At 38.7% G+C, this 20,893-nt stretch overlaps 1 protein-coding gene across 4 annotated transcripts in view; it reads left to right on the top strand.

Annotated features, from left to right (window-relative positions):
• The window catches only part of LOC131031204 (uncharacterized), a 148,540-nt gene that overhangs the window by 23,947 nt on the left and 103,700 nt on the right, over nt 1-20,893 (top strand). For 3 of the 4 annotated variants that reach the window (XM_059218046.1, XM_059218036.1, XM_057962250.2), the window contains exons 2-3: nt 18,975-19,022; nt 19,156-19,321. In XM_059218046.1, the coding sequence (XP_059074029.1) occupies nt 18,975-19,022; nt 19,156-19,321 (214 nt within the window). The remainder of the gene's footprint in view (nt 1-18,974; nt 19,023-19,155; nt 19,322-20,893) is intronic. The other variant, XM_059218073.1, reaches the window with a different exon arrangement.

The following is a 20,893-nucleotide window of genomic DNA, read 5'->3' as shown; positions in this document are numbered from 1 at the left end:
GAGCTCACACACATCCTCAAAAAGCATAACATTGATTTGCCTAATGTCTACAAGAAGGACGATTCATAACTTCCACTTCTTCACACTCAAAAGGAAAAGGGCAAGCATTCATGGCTTCTACAAGTGGGAAGAGTCACTCTTTTGGGACAAGAAAAGGAAAATCTCTTTATGCTACTACAAGTCATGATTCAGGGAGATGGCTTTTAGATTCAGGGGCTTCTCATCATATGGCATCTTCGCAGCCTATGTTCTCTACATTTGAGCCTTTCACCATGCCGCAAATTTTGATGGGCAATCATACATACATGGATGTGATTGGGAAAGGATCTATTGCCATTGGGGATAACTCCTTCAATGATGTGTTGCGTGTACCCCATTTGACAAACAATCTCCTTTCCATCTATCAAATCACACAAGGCGCAACTAAGAGAATTATGGAGTTCATACCTGAGTCAGTTTTCATTAGAGATTTGGAGACTAGAGCTATCATTGCGACTGGGGTGGTTGATCATGCATCTCGGTTATACACCTTTTCAGATTTTGTTGATGAGGATGATTTCACATATGATGATTCTACACATGATGATCACACTTCTTGTGATGATTCAGATTTTGAGGAGAACTTTGGGTACTTGAACTTGGGGATTCTCACATGTGACCCTGTTCTTGAGACTTGTGTTTCATCTCCTCCTATTGATATCACATCACCTATTGCACCTGATGATGCGGATAGTGCGACAATTTTGCCTTCTTGTGATTCAGTGCAGCAGGATATTCATTTTCTTCCAGCTTTAGATTCATGGGATGAGTACTTGACAGACATTGCAGGTTTGTTTGTGGAATCCTAGATTGCAGATTTGGGAGACAACATTGATGATATTCATTTTCTCTTTGATGAAGATGACCCTTCTTCGATTGTTGTGAGGGAACACTCTGACCTGTTGACGTGTTTTTTATGACTGCGTCAAACACAGAATAAAGTCACCAATGGTCACCTTATTCTCTCTTGATCAAGATTAGTTCGTATGCTAGGATCACTTAAAGTTCAAACGGCTAATTCCCAAGGTTCCTTCAGTGCGTGGATGTGACTCAGTTGTTTGATGGGTTTGCTGATAACCCAAGGGGCCTTACGTATGTCGAAGAAATTTATGCAAGCTCAAGGATTTTTTTTATACAGATGATTTGCAATAAAAGCTCTTAGTTTTGGATCTTTCGGATTTTGAATTATGCATAAAGTAAATAGGGGTAGGGCAGAGGAAAACTAGACAAAAAGTAATCTAATCCTATGAACAAGGAGACGGGGTAACTTGCGCAAAATACAACCACGTTTCGCTTTGCCAACAACGCACAACTACACGAAGGCGGTGCAATCTTCAAAGGGTGTGTTAAAGATTTTCAAATCATCAAGAGAAACCATCAAGTCGAGCAATCTCTCCTGATAATCGAAGTTAAACATACACATATAATGGAGGCTCAGGCTAACTTTGCACGGTATGCAACAATTAGCTGCACACCAAAAGTATGAGCACGAATTTTGCAACAAGCGATCCTATCAGATCCAGTTCGTCTAACAGCATGAAAGCAAATCTAATCTATGAAGAGAATGAGACCATGCGAGGCTCCAAAACAACACAAGAACACACCAACAATTGAACAATGCATTAAGTGTTTGCTTCAAAAACTCTTAGCAACAATCTCTGACGATAGTCTCTCGTGATTACAAATGAGGGGTCACCCCCTTATATAGGCCTCAGGTCATGATTACATGCAAAAACCCTAATTAGGGTTTGCCCTAAAGATTCCCCACTCAAGGTGCAACGAGGTAGGAATCTGCAATTAATAACCCATTATGCCCATTTACAATAAATTAAAAGAGCCCAAAAATAGCGCCCACTCAGCACATTAAATGCCTCACGATGTTGACCATGTCCAGAATATAACCGACACCATCATAAATGGCCATCATTCCCCAAGTGACGGCGACATGCACGAAGAATCTGTCATAAAACCATAATGAGAAGGCGACATGCAAGAAGATTCCCTATCTGGTGGTGGCATGCGTTGACTGGTCCATGCCTAGTCAATATTCCTTCAGCAATAAGTACGCCATCACTATTCAGTCAAAAGAATTTTGTCCAAAAATGGACAACCATTATCTCGTTTATTAGTGGTGTATGCAATGAATCTACCGAGGACAACTTCTAGTTCTCCGATGGAGACACTTGGCACATTCTCAATGTTGAATTCCATCAAGGCAATTTCCTCTTCGCTTCTGGAAAAGAAGCTTTCCCACTCTGCCATGACTTCTTGCATTTTCTTCATCATATCGGAGAATGAAGAAACATTTGCAAAATGTTCCTTAGGGAACGAACCGACGAAGAAGAAATCGTGCAATTGGGATTTCAAGGAGTTCACGGTTATTCCTCCGTCACTGAGTTTCCTTGAAAATAAAGCTTCCATGGCACTAAGGATTTCTTCCTGTATCCCTCTGATAGATTCCTTCAAGGTGACAGAATCAATGCTGAATTTGTCAAGGGTGTTCTTTCTTGAACAGATGGCGTAGAACCATCCGGGAAAGTCATAGGCTTCATTCTCTTGGATCACTTTCCCGTCCACCAGAGTTTGCCTTGGAGTTTTTGTCAAAGCCCTGAGTCGGGAAATGGTTAAGTCTTGGTAAACATCTACATCCTCCCATAGTCCTTCTGCTGTCTCTAATCTGCTTAGGAGGGCCACGAACCTCGAATGAAGCTGAGCTAGATCCTCAACGAATTTTCTTGCCTCAGCATAGACATCCTCTACCCATTCCCGGGAATTTTGTGCCATTGCTCTAATAAGTTCTGCATCATCAACTACTTCCTTGGGAAAGAAGGGAGGAGGAGTGGATGAGGGACCTGCTTCCCTTAGGGGTCTTTTGAAACTCCTGACGTATTCGCATAGAAATCTATTTTCCTCCCTCAGCCGCTTACATTTTGCCTTTGACTTCAGCAACTTCTCCTTCATGGCTAAGGAGGAATCTTCAAAATCCCCCACAACTTGACCGGTGGAAGCATGGCCATGATCAACTTGTCTGATGACGTAATCCTCTTGTCTAATTTAACTCCTATCCTTATCCACTGCAGGTTAAGCAATGTGCAAAGTCTGGGATCCAGATTCTTCCTTGACCACCTTGGAAAACTTCCGAGGGGCCTTTCTTTCTGGTGGCCGATCCATCCTCTTCAATAATTCTTCTAACTCCTGAGCAGGATTGGTTCCTCCTTCTGCTTCATTCCCCAATTTGCCTATCAACCAATCTGGCGCGGGGATGGAATGGCTATGATCGTTTGCATGTATTTGTTCCTGAGATTCTTCTTCCATTTCACCAAGGATAGTCTCCACGAAGCTATCTTGGTGAACTTCTTCCTGGTGCAAGGGACTTTCTTGCCTCTGACTTCTTGGTTGATGATGGCCTTGCGAAGCGTTGATGCTGAGTATATTAGGGGCTGGAACGTTCCCTGGAAGTGGGCCTGCGGGATGTGGGAACATCTCCACTTCCCGTATGCTCGAGGAGCTAACTGGTGAATGCTCCCTTCCTGTCCTTGTTCTCTTTTGTAGAGGTTCCTCTTGCTGGGCTTCCTGTTGAACCTCATGTGGGATTTCCTGCTGGATATCCTTCATCTTTGTTGCCCTTGGCCTCTTTGGGGCATTTTTTTCTTTGTCCATCCGGGCCTCTCTTCCTGCCTGAACCTGTGAAGAGCCTTCAGTTGCCTCACAGTGGGAATCCAGATTTCCCATTAGCTGGTTTGTCAGATGGACATTGTTTTCCACCAACTTTCTTGTCTGCCTGTCAATCCAGTGCTTAGTGAATTTTAGCACTAGTCTAGCTAAGATTGTCAAATCATCTACCTCAGGCTCTGACCAATCTGGCAACTGGATAGGTTGATCCTTTACCCTCTCGATTTCGAGTTGCGTCAAATCTGAATCTTCCTTCACTTGGTCCGGTACCTGATGAATTTCACTTATTTTGATGGTGTCGAGGGGCAGTCTGGAGTGCATTCTTCTCCGAACCTCAAGGTCATCCTCGACACTTGCCCAGTAATCCTCCAAGTTAAATCTGTGTATGAATTTGACACTGGCAACCTTCCTAATCTGGCTGTAGGGATCATACTGGGCCTTGGATGTGTAAAATGGTAGGCGATAGAACGCCAATTCGCCTGCTGCACTTTCAGCGGCCTCCAAACCTGGGCATATCTCCATGAAATCCCCCAAGACAATTGGAAATTCAATAGATTGCTTCTTCTTCTTCTGTAGTTGATCATAGGCAGTTAACTGCCTCATGAGCTCGAGTAATATAAGCTTGTCCGATGGATATCTGGGCAATTTGTAAGACTAGAAGGAGAACCCTTGCGTCCTGATGTAGGTGAACTTAGGGAATTGTAGGAATGCAGCGCCATACCTTTGGACCAAGGCACTTGCTTGTGGAGACAACCTCGTGTGTAACTTATTTTGCATAAGTCGTGTCAGGTACATAGTGAAGGTGTCATTCGTCAACCTGTAAGAATTCATATTGTGGAGATGCAGCTGAGGATAACATTCATGCACTTTCAGTTGAGTTGGTCTGCAACCCATGATTCCTTTCGCTGGCAGCCCATCGAATCCTCCCCTTCGTGCGAGCATATAGAACAGGTGGGAGCTCATGAAAAAGGACAGAGACCTTTTCTCTTTCAGGTTCTTCAATTGTTCATGCAAGTAGTGGCTGATCAATCTAGCCCAGTCGATCAATGTATTTGAATTCATGATCTTGCCTATGTAGAAGAACATCTAGGCCTCGAAGTTCACCGAATGTGGGCATCCCATTATTCTGCTCAACATCTTGATCAGGTCCACATACTCCTGCTTGAACTCGAACATTGTGAGAGTTTTGGGCATCTTGGAAGCGTGCACTCTAGGCTTCAGCAACCATTGCTTATTGATCAAATCAGCACACCTGGCAGGGCCTCCTTCATATACTGCTTGAGCTCCGCTGCTGGTCCTGTACGTCATGGAATAATGTGAAGGGATTCCGAAAGCTTCACCAATTGACTCTGGAGTCAATGTCGCCGGTAACTTGCCATCTGGCATTGAGATTGTTTTCCGCTCCAGATTGTAATGTGCTGCACATTCCAAGACCACTTCTGGGCATTGAATAAGGGGAGGAAAACCAGTTGCTGCAACTATCCCACTCTTCACAATTCTGACAGCTGTCGGGGATGGATTGTGTCCTGCTGTTCCGAACATTCAGATCTTGAATGCAGCCAAGTTGAACATGCCTAGATTAGTATCGCTGATTTCATCCCATCTTGAATTCAACCGAGAATGAGGAAGAAAACCCCTCATATCCGCTTTGATCAATGCCTACCTAGAGATAGTAGCCGCTTTGCTTGGTTCCGCCATCTTGGAAGCACCTTGAAATGATGAAAATAGAGGCTAAGTATGAATATTCTTCGCTTCTCCACTTCTTCTTTTCTGAATCTTGCACATGAGGATTGAAATGCCTTCCTAAACTTATATAGAATTCTCAAGAGGCTATAATTAGTAATTGCATTCATGACGCGTCATACTTTCCTTAATTACTATGCCATGCAAAGGCAGTTTCCCATGCGTGTGAGTTCAAATTTAAAATCTTCCTTAAATGCTCCAAGTCATGCATCATACTTGGAAGATTCCCTCTGCCAACTCGACGATTTCATTCTTTCTAATTTTGGAGGGAGATCGAAGGATTTTCTCAGGATTTGCTCGATTTCATTCTACTTGTCATCTCTTGCTTTCGAAGGAATTTTCATGCCCCTTTTTCCACTTTACTATTTTTTAGGGATCTTCCTAAAATTTAGGAGTTAGGTTCATTGGATGGGGAATTTCATCCCGATTCTGAATCTATAAAATTTTCCACACTTGGTTGAGATTTGGTGTCTAAAAATAGCATAGTCGAAAATTCGCCCGAGGGGAATTTTGCTTTTTATTCCTCCTTGACTCCTTGGATTCCATGCCTTAGGCAAAATTTCAATTTTTTAGCTTGGGTGAAATTTTCACCATGCCAAGGATTCATGGATTTTCCTTCTCTCCTTGGGAATCCCATTTTAGCGCCTAACTCCAGACTTGGGCGCATTTTTACTCTGTCCATGGATTGACGGATTTTTCCACCTGTGAATGCCTTCTTGGTTTTGGCGCCCCAGCCTAGTATTGGGCGCATTTTGGCCATGTCCATGGACTGGTGGATTTTTCCACTTGTGAATGCCTTCTTGAATTCAGCGCCCCAGCCCAGTCTTGGGCGCATTTTGGCCATGTCCATGGACTGGTGGATTTTTCCACTTGTGAATGCCTTCTTGAATTCAGCACCCCAGCCCAGTCTTGGGCGCATTTTGGCCATGTCCATGGACTGGTGGATTTTTCCACTTGTGAATGCCTTCTTGAATTCAGCGCCCTAGCCCAGTCTTGGGCGCATTTTGGCCATGTCCATGGACTGGTGGATTTTTCCACTTGTGAATGGCTTCCAGACTTAGATTATTTTGACCTCCTGTGCTTTTGAAGTGTTTTCCTGAGCTTTCCATTTTAGGCATGGATTTCCAGCACTTGACCCATTTCTTGCTATCTTTGTTTGCTGTCTGACTTTCCGGAATTAGAAATGTCTGCGAACGCCTGATCCTTGTCGCCTTGTCTGACTGACCCTACCAGTACCGACTTTCCAAAAATAGAAACTTTCCAGGTGTCAGCATTAGATCCCCAAACAGGGTGCAATAATGACTTACTATAAATAGAAACTTACTAAAAATAGAAATTACTAAAAATAGTAAGTTTGATTTTTTGCAAAATGGCGACATTCTGGGACTCAGAAAAATCCCTTAAAAATAGGGACTTTCTAAAAATAGAAAGTTGCTCCGTTTGGGCTCAAATTTTACTGGGAGGTCCCTTGAAGGGTCCTGATTCCAGTCGTATGCTCAGTTTTCCTAAAACCTTAACAGGAACCTCTAAAATCTAGGACAAAAGGCAAAACCCTAGAAAAAGGACAAAACAGGCCCTAGACTTCATAGAATTCACTCGATAGAGAAGCAAATTAATTCTAACTGACCCCCGAACATCCGCAACGTGGAAAGATTGAAGAGACTGCTACCAACACACACAAAAACCAAGACCAAACGACCAAAAGGGCCTAAAAGCTAGGGGGGTCCCTATCTGGGATGGGGTGATGTGTGATTAGGTCACAACATGACCCTCTTGTTCATTCTCTACATGATCATTCTTTCGAGATTGACATGATTGTGGATTCTTATGCACAATAGCTGGAGGAGGTCTTTTTATCCTTAGAGGAGACATGTGAGTCTTTGGGACTTGTTCTACTTTTTTCTCCACTAGATCTTGGAGTGCCTTTTTCAGCAGTGTGGAGCAGTTTACCACCTTTGGAGGGGGTAACCTTCAGCATCGACATGGAGACACTTGAGCAATTTTCAAAGAATTCATTTATCATGAGTTTTTTTCATACATCTTCCCTTCATGATTGGGGAGACTTCATGGATACACCTTTAGTTTTGTTTCTTCCTAAGGGGAGGAATGTTGTTCGATGTTCATGGAGCAGTTTCTTCATACATCATCAAGCTTCTATCATTGGTGCAGATTCTACATTGAGGGGGGGCTACCTAGCTTCTCTTCTTCTCTCATATGGGGGGGACTTTTTCCTCACATGGGGTTTTGTTCCTCACACGCTTCTATGGGACTTCTCTTGTATAGCTTTCATCTCTCTTTTGGGGGAGGCTTTTTTCCCATTGGGTATTTCTCTCTTTTCCTGCCGTGTGAGAGATTTCATTGCATTGGTTTGCATGCATTTGCATTTGTACATGGGTACCTAACATGGCCATGTAGCCGGGACCCATCTTGCATTGCTTAGTTGCATTGTAGACTTAAGTGCATTCCCCTAAGTTGCACTTAAGGGGGGGTGTTGGCGTAAATGATTATTCATCATGGATATTATTACACCTTACTTAAGTTTACTTAGGATAATGCATTTCATAGTAGTTTGGGTATGAGACACTTGGGTGTTTGTGCAACATTGGGATAGTGTGTGTAGGAGAATTTCCACCTTTTATGGTGTGATCTTGTTACTACTTTATCATATCCACTTATTGTGGAGTGATAATTCCACCTTTGGTGGGTGATCCACCTCATGTGGAATATTTTATTGTTTCTCCTACCTACCCACACCTATTTCCTACCTACCCTTGTTTCTTATTGAACCACATGTCATGTTTGTGTGCTCACATATTCATATAGCCTTGCCTATATATGCAGGCTCATATTCATTGTATTAACAACTATTGATGAGAATACAGTTTATTCTTGTCCTATATTTTGTTCTTTTCATTGAGCTCTTGATCTTGGCAAAATCTCACACATATTACTGCTGTTAATTGATGTCTTTCATTAAAAATAATTGCTACTTATATTTAAAATGTAATTGCCGCTTTTCAATAATCACCACTTAACGTCTCATTAAGTATTTTTCATCAAACCAAATACATGTTCTATCAAGTTGCCACATTGGTCTTCATGAATGCCTTCGATTGATTAACTAATCGTTGTCTTCAATAACAAAACGATTATGTTCTAATTTGCTTTGCACCCGTTCAAAATATCTAATCAATCTCTTGAACAAATGATATTATTTAGAAATGAATCACATCTCTTTTTCTATGAGTCGTCTTGGACAAGTTTTGATGAATATAGTCACTGCCTTTGGATATCATTGCCGCCACCTTTACTAACGTCATTAATCACAGTTTATCATTCCAAAGTTAGCCCTACATAAATATTAAACTTGGTCGCTTCTTATCTTAAACAATGGGCTCTACTTTATTATGAAGTGGCTGCTATCAAATATAATAACAGTCACTGTAAATTGATCAAATCCTATTAAGATCGCTGCATAATGACTTCATATGTAAATTGATATTTCCTTAGCCTTGGTCGATTTTCTAACATAAAGCCGCTTCTATTATAGTCGCTGCAGTTCTCTTGTTTGTCTTAACAAAACATTAACTAATCTTTGCCTTTGTTGTGTAATGTCCCCTTCTCACTGATGTTCTTTCAGAGGTCCATTAGCCTATTCCTGAGACCCGTAGGCTAGGTGGAATGAGTAATCAGGGTCTAGCATCGATGAAACGAAGACTTACTATTTTTAGTAAGTCAGGGGATGACCGTTCTGGTGCCATTGTCCGACCGAACACTCCTTGCTTTGCCTCTGGACGCGATGATCATATTTTTCTGAGCATTAATTCTTGACTTACTATTTTTAGTAAGTGGCTGGGTGGCACATTTCTATTTTTGGCAGTAGTCAGGGGTTTGAATTCTGCAGCAGTTTGTGGTCGTCCGGGTTCAGTTTCATCTTGGAGGTGATAATAATCAGTGCGGGAGATATTTGCAACATAATTAAATATTATTTCCTTTCCTAAGGTTAATATTTAATTAATCTATTTATTGGATGCTGGTTTATTAAATTTGGGATTAATGCCTGTTTAATCCTAAGTTGGGCGAAATTCAATTATTTTATGGGATGTGAAATGTTTTTTTTAAAAGGGGATATTATTTCACTTTACATCGCCATTTTTGTGCCTAAGTGTCCAACGTGGGTCCTCCCCTCTCTTGGGCGTGACTTTTGACTTAGGGAGTTGGGCGCTACTCTTGGGTCCACATGAAAGTGGAATGAAATTCAAATGCAAGCGTGGAATTTGGAGGGATGTCATTTGGATTTGAAGAATGAAGTTATAAATATGAGGCTTGGGTTCCCATTTGCACCATCTTGAAAATCTGTAATGTTATGCTGCCGGATTGGCAACAGAACTTGAGGCTTCGGAGTGCGTCTCCCTAGTGCTACCCGGTTTCGTACTTGAAATACAGTACCTAGCTGTGCCTTGTATTCTCCTATCGCTTTCAGAGCTTTGCCATAGACATCTTGGTGTTGCAACGATTCTGGACTTGCTGGTTTTGCCTGTGGCTGAAACACATTTTTGCTCACATCTCTCTGTTGGAGCGGCTGATAGTTATGGGTATTATTCCTATCTTCCTTCCCAGCACTGGCAAATAAGTTTGTAAGTTTTTAGCCCATTTGTTTGAGTATTGATTTAATTGTGCAAAATCGAAATTCCTAGTCTAGGCGTGGGTTTTTTTGGGTTGCATTGGGATGCGTGCAAAATAAAAAGAGGGTTGTTTGGGGTGTGGCTGTGATTGGTTGTCATTGTATTGGATGTATGGTGGGATTGGGCTTGATTTGAGTCAATTCGGGTAAGCATTGAGTGAGTTATGAGTATTTTCATGTTTTCATGGGCTGCTGGAACTGTACTTTCAGCCTGCAGAGCAGTGTAACAGAAAATTACAGTATTGTGTAGAAATCTGCAGTTAATCTTCTCATCTCATCTACTTATTGTAAGGATTGTTTCAGTAGTACTGAGCATCCCATTCTATCTGCTTATTTTTGTACTTCCCACTGCATAAGTGGAAGAGGCTGGCTTGCCGCCTTCTCAGTTTTGTAATTCAGTTTTCTTTGATAAATAGTCCTCCCGCTGAAATATGCGGTAGAGTGATGTTTTAATGTAATGTCCTCCCGCTGAATAAGTGGTCGAGTGATAAAGTTCAATGTTTTGGTCCTCCCGCTGAAATATGCGGTAGAGTGATTGTTAATGTAATGTCCTCCCGCTGAAATACGCGGTAGAGTGATTGAACTTCGATTTCTTGTAATAGTTCCCTTGGTCGGTTTACCGCCAAGAAGTTTAGTTTCTATCCTGCTGGATAAGCAGAAGGGGATGGCTTGCCGCCCATGCAGTTGTAATGTTCAGTTTGTTTATTGATGCTGACGATCCTCGAAACACCGTATGCTCTCACCCTCCCAGTCTGGGCTCTCGGTGAACAAAAGGTGTAAGGGTTCCCTTTAGTTGTTTTCCTTATTACTCTAACCTTAACGGGTAATTGTTGTGGATGAATTGCTATTGGCCTGAAAAAACAAAAAAAAAATTTAGTGGGATATTACATGTTGTCTTAATATTAAACAGATCATTGTCTCCATATTAAACAGATTGCACTTTATCTCTTATAATTTATTTCTTTCTAACCAGACTCTTCCATGAAATCGCATCTCCTTTACATTTGTTTTCAATTTCTCTTTAGCATAACGTCCAACTACATTATTTCCTAGGTTTTGCTGTGTCTCCAAATCTTACGATTTTTTAAGTTCAGATGATTTTTCATTTAATGTTTGTGTAACACATATAATCAATTGGCTTCTGGATTAATCTCCGTGTTCTCCATTTTGAGGGTCAAGGATCAAGTTTACTGCAGTCTTCCATAATGCTGCTCCAATAGAATGGGTTGGTACTGAACCACTTCCAAATTGCTGTGATTCAAAATAGTTGATGAAACAATGTTCTTTTCTAATCCTTCTCAAACAAGTTGTTCCCCTTGCAAATTAATTCTCTACTCGTTATGGATAGAGTCGGCTTCTTTTCATTATTTTCTTGGTGATGCATACTATATGGTGCTTTATTCATCCCCCTTCATGTGGCCTATAATGTTATGTTTTTGCAGTCTATGTAATGACACAAGGTTATTGTCTTATGTTCCACTTGACAATAGCATGCTTCATGATTATTTGCAGCTACAACTAAAGCTCCCACAAAGTCTGTTCTTAAGAGTTTCTTCATTGAAATGATGTCCAGAAATTTCATCTATTCCATCCATAAATATGATGCATAGTTAGTGATTTCATGTATAGTCAAATACCTTGTATTCTCACTAATATTCATGACCATATTCTCAACTTTAACAATGATAATTCAGTTGCCCTCTACTTCTGACCTCAACAATACATAATCATAAAATTGACTTCATTTCTAATCCTTCTGGGTGACATCAATGACAACTTCTTCACACCTTTGACATCAATGACAATATTTCCATCACTTATACCAATTGTCATTCATTTTGCTCTTACATTTGCTTGGATCCTAATAGAAAAGCCTCTATGCCTCCTCCATGTGTATGGTCCTCATATGCTCATAAATTGGAATGCTGAATGTATCTGCAATAGCCTGAGGTGTGAAATCAGCTATGGTCATTCCATTAGCAAAGACTATTCTTGAGGAGTGTATGTAATGTTTGCTGCATTCCACAATCAACTCATAATTCTGATTGGCTTGAGGAAATCCAGTAGCTTGTGCAATGCCATTTTGAACCATCATTTGTGCCCTCCATGTTGGATTAGGACCATACATCCTTACCTTGAATTGTTGAATGTCCACATGCCCAAAATTGGTATCTCCCACATTTTCCCACTTGCTTTGGATCTTGGACTCTCGTAGCACTCCTTGATATTCGTACTTCATCTTGCTTACTTTCTGATCAACAATTTCAGGTATAAGACAACTTATTGGTGCCAAATTCAAAGCTAGGAGAGAAAATCAAGTTAAGGCAAATCTTAGTTCAAATGCATAGTGCGAATTTTGGGAAAAGCCTACTTTAGGGTCAAATTTGGTGGTAGGAAGGATTTTAGGACTAAGTCGTAATCTTGTTTTGATTGCAAGGACCGAATTTGGAGAGAAAGGTATACTTAGTTGATTTTTGGATCTCGAAGAGGAGTTCCTTAAGCAAGCTTTGAATAAGCCATTGATTTATGTTCCATACGGTTGAACCCCTATCCATCAAAAACTACTCACTCCTGACTGACTCATTTGAGCCGGTGACCTTGACCTAAGCAAATGCAATTCAAGTCATTCCCTCTTTCACTATAACAAAACCATGACACAAAACTCTAACTCAAAACCGACAACGACAAAAGGGAAAGGGGGTCCTTGTCGCGAATGGGGTGTGTGTGCAAGGCGCAACAATTACTAGTAATGAAGAAATTGTATTAGCAATTTAAAAATGATAACTATAGGGTATGGAGATCATTGGGGGCAATACTCAAAACTCTTATTATATTGTCGGAAAGAAAATAGTGGCCAAAATGTATAGGCGGCCCTGCCATTCCATTTAAAATGGATTTTAAGTATAGACCACCCTTGAGCTTTAGGAGCCAACCATGGGTCATCATCCTTTAGAAGCTCCTCCATTTATGGGTTTGTGTATAAGATGAGTTTTAAATCAAATAAACGAGACTTGGACTCGACGAGGGTGACCAGACTCGAGACTTGGCAAAAAAACTTGGCATAGACTCGACAAAGTGAAAAAACCAAGAAATTTAGAGATTTTTAAGGATTTAAAATTTGTTTCATGCACCCTTTATTAAATAAACCTTAAAGACACAATAACATCATCAAAGAGAAGCTAATTTGATCACATTCACAAGTGTACATCAATCACATAAGTATAAATGCAAATTGTAGCTGAAGGAAACAACAAACTTAGATATATAAATATTGTCAAATGTATAAAAGACTCATGGAATATGAAATCCATGACATCAAATGTTCCAAACAAATATCAAAACAATAACTACAAGTCTATGGCTCAAATGAGCCTACATTGCTCGTACAAATGCTTCTAAGGTAGGTCTTGAATGATGTAATAGACATAATCTCTGCCTGTGAAACCATGCCACCCTCACCAACATCAGTCATGCCTCTGTCTGTTCGTGCTCTATCCTCCTCCTTTGCCATGGCTACAACCTCAGCCTCTCTATTTGCTTGGTCAGCCCAATCAAGGTCCTCATCACTAAAGACATGATTTGTAGCCTCAATGATCCACGTAGATTTTGGATTGACCTCCTTTAGGGTGATCGGGGTGGAGTCATGGTCCAACACCTATCTTTGTCTAAGACGAAGGTTGTAATGAATGTAGACTAGATCATTCAACCTCTCCACAGATAGTCTATTGTACCTCTTGGAGTGTATGTGCTCAAACATACTCCAATAGTGCTCACAACCCAAAGCATTGCGCTTAGATATAATAGAACCAAAAAAAAACTCTTTAAATCTTTCTTTTTTATTTTATTTTTTTGCATTTTTTCCCTTGCTGTTGTCAGTCGAGTCTAGGAGTCGGAACTCGCTTGGACTTGGCGAGTTTGGTGAGTTCGCCAGTCTCGGCGAGTCTTGTTGGGACTTGGTCGAATCCGAGTCCGGGCCCTCGAGATTAGCCTTGGGTCATGCGGCACAAGACTCATCGAGTATAGGCAAGTTTCCAATCTCTGTTTTAAATTCTTCAAAGTTTCTATAGTACGTGGGCCTCTACTACAAATGTTTAACAAACACCCATGAGTTGTATCACTGATGTAGACAAGCCATCTCTCACATCCTTGAATAGGTGATATAAGCCAAGGTTGATTAGGCACAACTTTTTGAACTAAGCATGCAAACATATTGAATTAAGTTCAAGTAGTTCACTAATCTAACTTACTATTAATAATGACTAAGGCAACTTGAAACACTCCTATAACACATCTCCGCAAGAACATAAGTTTAAAGGATGTTTAGTCCTTAATGTGAGGTTGGTAACTCATGGATAAAACAAGGATTTCCCACACATACCAACTATTCATGTAACAAAACATTCATATATCAAAGCATAAGTACCAATAACAACCAGCTATACCAGAAGAATGATATCTTTATTGAATTCTCAAGAATATGCCAGTACAATACTATCCTTGCCGAGGTTCCATCCAAATCATATATAGACTCGATTGTTGGCCAAGTTGCCAACCGTCACTAACTACCAACTACCCCACGGGAACCTCTCGGCGACTCAAACATAAACATAAACATAAACATAAACATAAACACCCAACCCAACTACAAACTAACATGTGTTACTAACCCCTAACAAAGGAGAATGCGGTGTTAAACTTAGTGCCCCATGGGGACTTGTCACCCCAGAATTTGTTGTTTCTAGAGATGTGGATGTCCTTGAGATGTAGAGACATTGGGGATGTGTCCCCCTGCTGAACACATATTGCCGCTAGTAGGGAGGAGACATCATAGGGATGCTTTCCAATGAGAGGGGATACTTATGGGGTGACCCCTCTTGATGAGGATGTCAAGGTGGTGCTGGGCATGCCCAAAACCTGCAAGAAACTCGCTCATGTCCTTAAATGTTTTTGAGACCTCTGCCCATTCCTCATACTTGAAACATCTAAAAAATGAGTTTTTTTAATTAATTTTTTTTTTTGAAAAAATGGGCTAGTAGCTCTAACCCTTAAAGTTCTATTGATGCCACCTACACCCGAAGCACTCAAAAACCCTATAAAAAATATCCCACCCTCAATCAAAATCACTCTCAAGTTCTAGTTTGTCATTGCATTGAGAAAGGATTCAAGAGTGAACTATAAGAGCAAGAGGAAGAGCAAGTCTTCATCAATCATCTGTTCAATACATTTATCAAGCTTTCAATGTAAGCCTTGGCCTTGGATACTTTAACATTTGCATTTTCTGTTTTCAATGTCCATTCTTAAATTTCAAATCACTGATCATATTGTTAGCATTTTAATTCACACTTTTCAGTTTGACACAAAAAGAAACAAATGTGTTGTAGAACTACTCTTATAAATAGAAGGGGAGTAAGAATAAAAATTAATCCATTATGAAGAATATGTACGTCTAATTTACAATTTTTACAGTGTTTTCATTTGATTTCATGTATAAGTTGAATAAAATTTAAATATGTATCTTTTTGGGTTTGCCTAGTGTTAAAGGCTGAGATACTTTTTCAACACAAGGCAAAAAACTTACGCTTTTTTACTGAAAGAAATCTCTACTCCTACATGCTTGCATTGTTTATCTAAATACAGAGTTGAACAATGCAAATACACATACAGAGTTGAAATGGCTAACACACAGACATGAATGCTATGCCTAAATTAAATGCAAGACTCAATACAAAGCCACAATCTACACCATTGAGCTTACTTGTAATACAAAGATTGCAAATTTGTCAAAGCAATTTAACTCTTAGCACACATAGCAAGAGACATTAATAAAAATTGTAAGCAAGATAAGCATAATAAATGTCATTGAATGAATACCAAATTCTGAATAACAATAACATTGAATGCTCAATGAATAGCAAATCTGCAGAAGTGAAAATTACCATTGTTAAAATAAGTGAAAAAAGACACCTATTTATACTATTTGCAAAGTTATTACATGCAATGAAAGAAAGTGACTGGACTACAAATCTAGCTATGATTGCTTGCATGGTGTGCAAGCTTTATTACAAATTATCTTGTCCACTTATTCTAATAATACAAACTGTGACTGCTGGTCGAACTGACAATTAAAATAATAACAACTCAAAAGGAGGGTGATCTGCCAATGGTGGAGACCTCAGGATCACTATGGCACATTTTTTTTGTCATATATGTTGTTACTCTGAAGATATCTTGGTTTTCTGGATTTTTTGGCTCAATGTTTCTCCTAATATGGAGATTTAACGTGAATCTTAAGAATAGACCTGAGGCAATTGAGAATATTCTCACTTCTGAGAGGCAGAAGATACAACTACATGAAACAATGCAGAAAATTGCAAAAAGGCAAGCTATGGAAGAGTCCATAGAACTGTGTGAATATTCTCAAGGCTCAATAACTCTTTAAGCCTGCTGCAGGCTTGTCAATTCAGTCTGTAGAAGTATTCTAAAGGATGGTGATCTGCCAATGGTGGAGACCTCAGGAGCACAATGACATAACCTTTTTGTCATATATGTTGTTACTTTGAAGACATCTTAGTTTTCTGGATTTTTTGGCTTGATATTTCTCCTAATATGGAGATTTAACAAGAATCTTCAGAATAGATCCGAGGCAATGAAGAACAACTTCTGAGAGGCAGAAGGTACAGGCTACATGAAAAAATTCAACAAATTGCAAAGAATGCAAGCTATGGAAGAGTCCATAGAACCATGTGAGTGTTCTCGAGTATCAATGACTCTTCAAGCCTTCTGTTAGGCAGGTCAACTCAGTCTGGAGAACTGTTCAAAAGGATGGTGATCTGCCAATGGTGGGAACCTCAGGAGTGCAATGACATAACTTTTTTGTATTTTTGTTGTTACTCTGAAGATATCTTGATATTTGTTCTGAAATGTAATTCCATATTGAAAAATTAGTTGTTAGGCTATTTCAGCCTGTTATTACATAACTGTCCTCAGTTTATTTTAACGTTTTGTGTTAGTTGTAACATTTTGACTACCATGCTGCCCACTAATCCTTACAACTGTAAGCTCTCGTGGTATTTGTAAAAGGGCAGTCTTGCTTCTTGTACTTGATACACGTTTTTAACAAATGATTTTCTTTTCTTTCTAACATACTTTGGGAGGTAATACTAAAGCAAAGGCACTTGAAGTTTGCATTATTATCCAAAGAAAATGGCAATGCAGCCACAAATCATCTTCTATGTGGTACTTTCAAAAGCACCTTGCTTCTTGGAGTCATTGGTTGTGTTTGGGAGATGGCCTTTTGACTACTAAAGAAAGGTCAATTGAATTGTGCCACCTTCAGCACATATGATATGCAGGTAGAAATGTGGAAGCATCATGATATCCAATTGAAATATTTAATAGAGTAGAACATTCTACTTGGGAGTTGGAGTTAGAATTTAAAATTGTTTCTTTCATTAAAGTGACCAAGGAACATGGATGGAGAATATGGGAAGTTCTCACAGATCTCTACAAGATATGTTCCTACCATAATTATTTTTAAAGAATCTACTTTGTTATTGCCTTATCATTTGATCTAGGAGGCATTGTTTACCAAAAGAAGTTTGAAAATACTTATTTCAGCTTTTCAATTGCTGAGGGAAATTTTTTAAGGTGGAGACCATTATGAACCCTAAATGAGACACTATTGTGTTAAACATTAATGTTCCTACATGGTTGTGTTGGTACAAATTAGCTATAGAGAATAAACGAGCTATGCTAGAATACTACATGGTTGTGTTGGTACAAATCAGCTATACAGAATAAATGAGCTATGCTAGAATTTGTCAGTTGTGTAGCAAAATTTACTTTCTTGACATTACATGGGAGTAATTTAATTCATATTTTACACAGCAGCCATTTACACTAGGGCCTTTATCAGCAGAAGCTACAAAAGGCCTTAAAATCTCAAATAAAATGTGTTTGGGCTAGAATATTGCTGAGTACGGATTGTTCATGGGCGTGAGCTGCAACCATATAACACTTGATGGAGTCTTGAGTTAGCATTCGAAGTTATCAGCTTTGAAAATTTGATTCAGTTTGGAATGTCAAAGAAATTTGGAAATCCAGAATTTTCAACAAATTTAAGTAAGATTTCTATAAGAATTGAAAAATCTTGATCAAATCAAACAAATTCAGCTGGTTAAATATTCAACCGGATCTGGTAGCAGTTCTTGAAAGCATTTTGTCATTTACATACTACTTAGAAATACTGTTATTAATTGTAATAGTTTTCTATTGAGTCTCGTTTGATTTGGTGTGCATTTCCTGAAATCAGAGACTTCAGTTTAAAAACAGAAAAAAGATTAAAACAGAAGATAACAAACTTCTATTTTTAACTCCAGTTTTTCTGTTTATTATCAGATTCCCAGATCTAGGATTATATCATAATCATATATTATTGTTTTTCATATTAATTTTACTGAAAATGATATCAAATTTCATTTGAATTGCAGCTGAAAACAGATAAAGTTCTGCATCATTTGTTTCCTATTTACAATAGGAGCAGTATAAGTACTATCATACAAAATGATGAATGACCTAATCTCTAAGTTTCTATTTGTAACATTACTACTCATCAAAGGTGATTACAGATTCATGATCATAATTGTGACCTTCTATATGACTAATCTTTTTCTTCATTTTACTGAAGTAATTTATAGTTTCCTGTTGGAGATTGGCTCCATTTAAATTCGTTTTTCTTACTTTCAGATAGATATAACATTTTTTCTTTTCTAAGCTGTCATAAAGATTCACAGAGCCTCTCCATGATTAGAACATGTCTTATGATTATGGCATGCAGGAACCAGCCTCAATTTCTGATACTTCCAGAGATGATTTAGCTGCAAAGGTAAGATCTTGGATCTGTATCCTCTTAGTTCAGGTTAACATGATTATAGAAGCTAGCATTGCAAGATTCTGCAAAAGAATGGGTTGTGCAACTGATTGTGGAATTTGAATGGCTTTTGTTTGTTTGTTATTAGTTGGCAGCAGCTGAAGCAGAGGCAGAAGCTTTAAGAAGGGAGTTGGCAGAAAGGAAAGGCAACAGAGATATAGATCTTTCGAAACTAAAGCCTGCAATACCTGAAAAGCGTATTGATGGGGTAGGATATCGGGAAACCATTTTCTCAGCACCTGGGAAGGCTATGGGTAATGGCATTTGAGTTTATATAAAATTTTCCACTTTTTGCAAACAAGTTAAAAGAATGACACAGAATAAGATAGCAAGACAATAGAAAGAACTAGATATTCCACTGTTAATTGCTTCCTTTTGTTTGATCAAGATTTTTTACTTCGACCCTGTATTTTCTATTCCTGAGTTGACTTTATTTTAATGTTGTTTTTACAAAATCTGACTGAAAGGTATGTAGCTGAACATTTATAACAAGAAAAAAAATTCTGTTTTGACTTTTCTTTTCTTGTTGAGCTTTGTTTCACTGTAAAAATGAGCAGTTTATTGACGTGCAGAGCCAATAGACACATTTATCATCAACTGATATGGTTTTGAAGTGATGGAAATAATTACAATTACACCACTTCCTAGTCATATTTGGCTAGTCGCTTTTGTCATTGATTAGCATATGTCAATAAAACTAGACTATTGTACAAGCAACCTTCAAGACATGCAAATATGTTGTATGCTCATATATCTAAAGTAGGCAGATTGTTATTTTTATCATAGGACAGAGCTAAAAACGTTATCAACATATTGCTGAATTAAATGTCTCCTACTTGCTTTTTCAAGCCTCTTGAAGGCATAGACACTTTGCACAAGCCAAGGCTATGTTGCATCAACAAAGAAAGACACATTGAATTGGAGGTGGAGAGTAAAGATTTGATGCAGTGATGGATGGAGGGTCTGATAAAAGACTGTCCAATGATTGAGCCTTTACATGAACACACATGCAGCCAATGCACAATGATACTCAGAAGTCAGAACCAACATATTTTTATGACAATCAACTTGATTCAATATTGTATAATCAATAATTAAAATTACATAATTAGTTTCTATTGCAATAGGCTTCTAATTCTAACATGTTAGGCCTTATTAGTTTGGTTATAACGTAATATCAACACATTCTCATAGTGTGGTACGAATATTAGCTTCCTTAGGATATTCTCTATTCTCTCACTTTGCTTTGAACTATTTGGACCACAGTTGTAAAACTTGGACTCGGCAATCTGTAATGTCCCCTACTAGGTTTAGGCTTGTTTTAACCATAATTTATCCATCTCAACATACTTATGACTTAAACTACATTGATTAAGAGACAAAACCATCTTAACCTGAATTCAATCAGTGATAACATAATCTTCTTCCTGATATTGAATTGATAATTCAATCAGATTTATAATCTCACATATACTTGTTCATTCAAATTACTGTTTCTATATATATATATATAAGTTTAGATAGTATTACACTATAAGTTTTACTGCAGAGTGATTCTTTATAAAATATTATTTTACTGAACAACCCTTATATATACATAAAACAGATTATATTCCCTATAATATAAATTACTAACACTGTCCATTTACTAAAACACCAATCATTATTCAACTTAGTAGCTGTAGTGGCAGACAGATCTGACATGTCTGACACAGTATGTGAAATTAAGCTTGAATACCTTTATATTAGTATTACTATTATACATATTGTAGTTTATGTTAATATTATTATTATTATTAAATTCTGCATACAAACATTATCGGGCT

This window comes from Cryptomeria japonica, chromosome 1 (genome assembly GCF_030272615.1).
Source record: "Cryptomeria japonica chromosome 1, Sugi_1.0, whole genome shotgun sequence".
NCBI lineage: Eukaryota > Viridiplantae > Streptophyta > Pinopsida > Cupressales > Cupressaceae > Cryptomeria > Cryptomeria japonica.
Note: the sequence above shows the minus strand (reverse complement) of the source record. Positions and strands in the feature narration are given on the sequence as shown.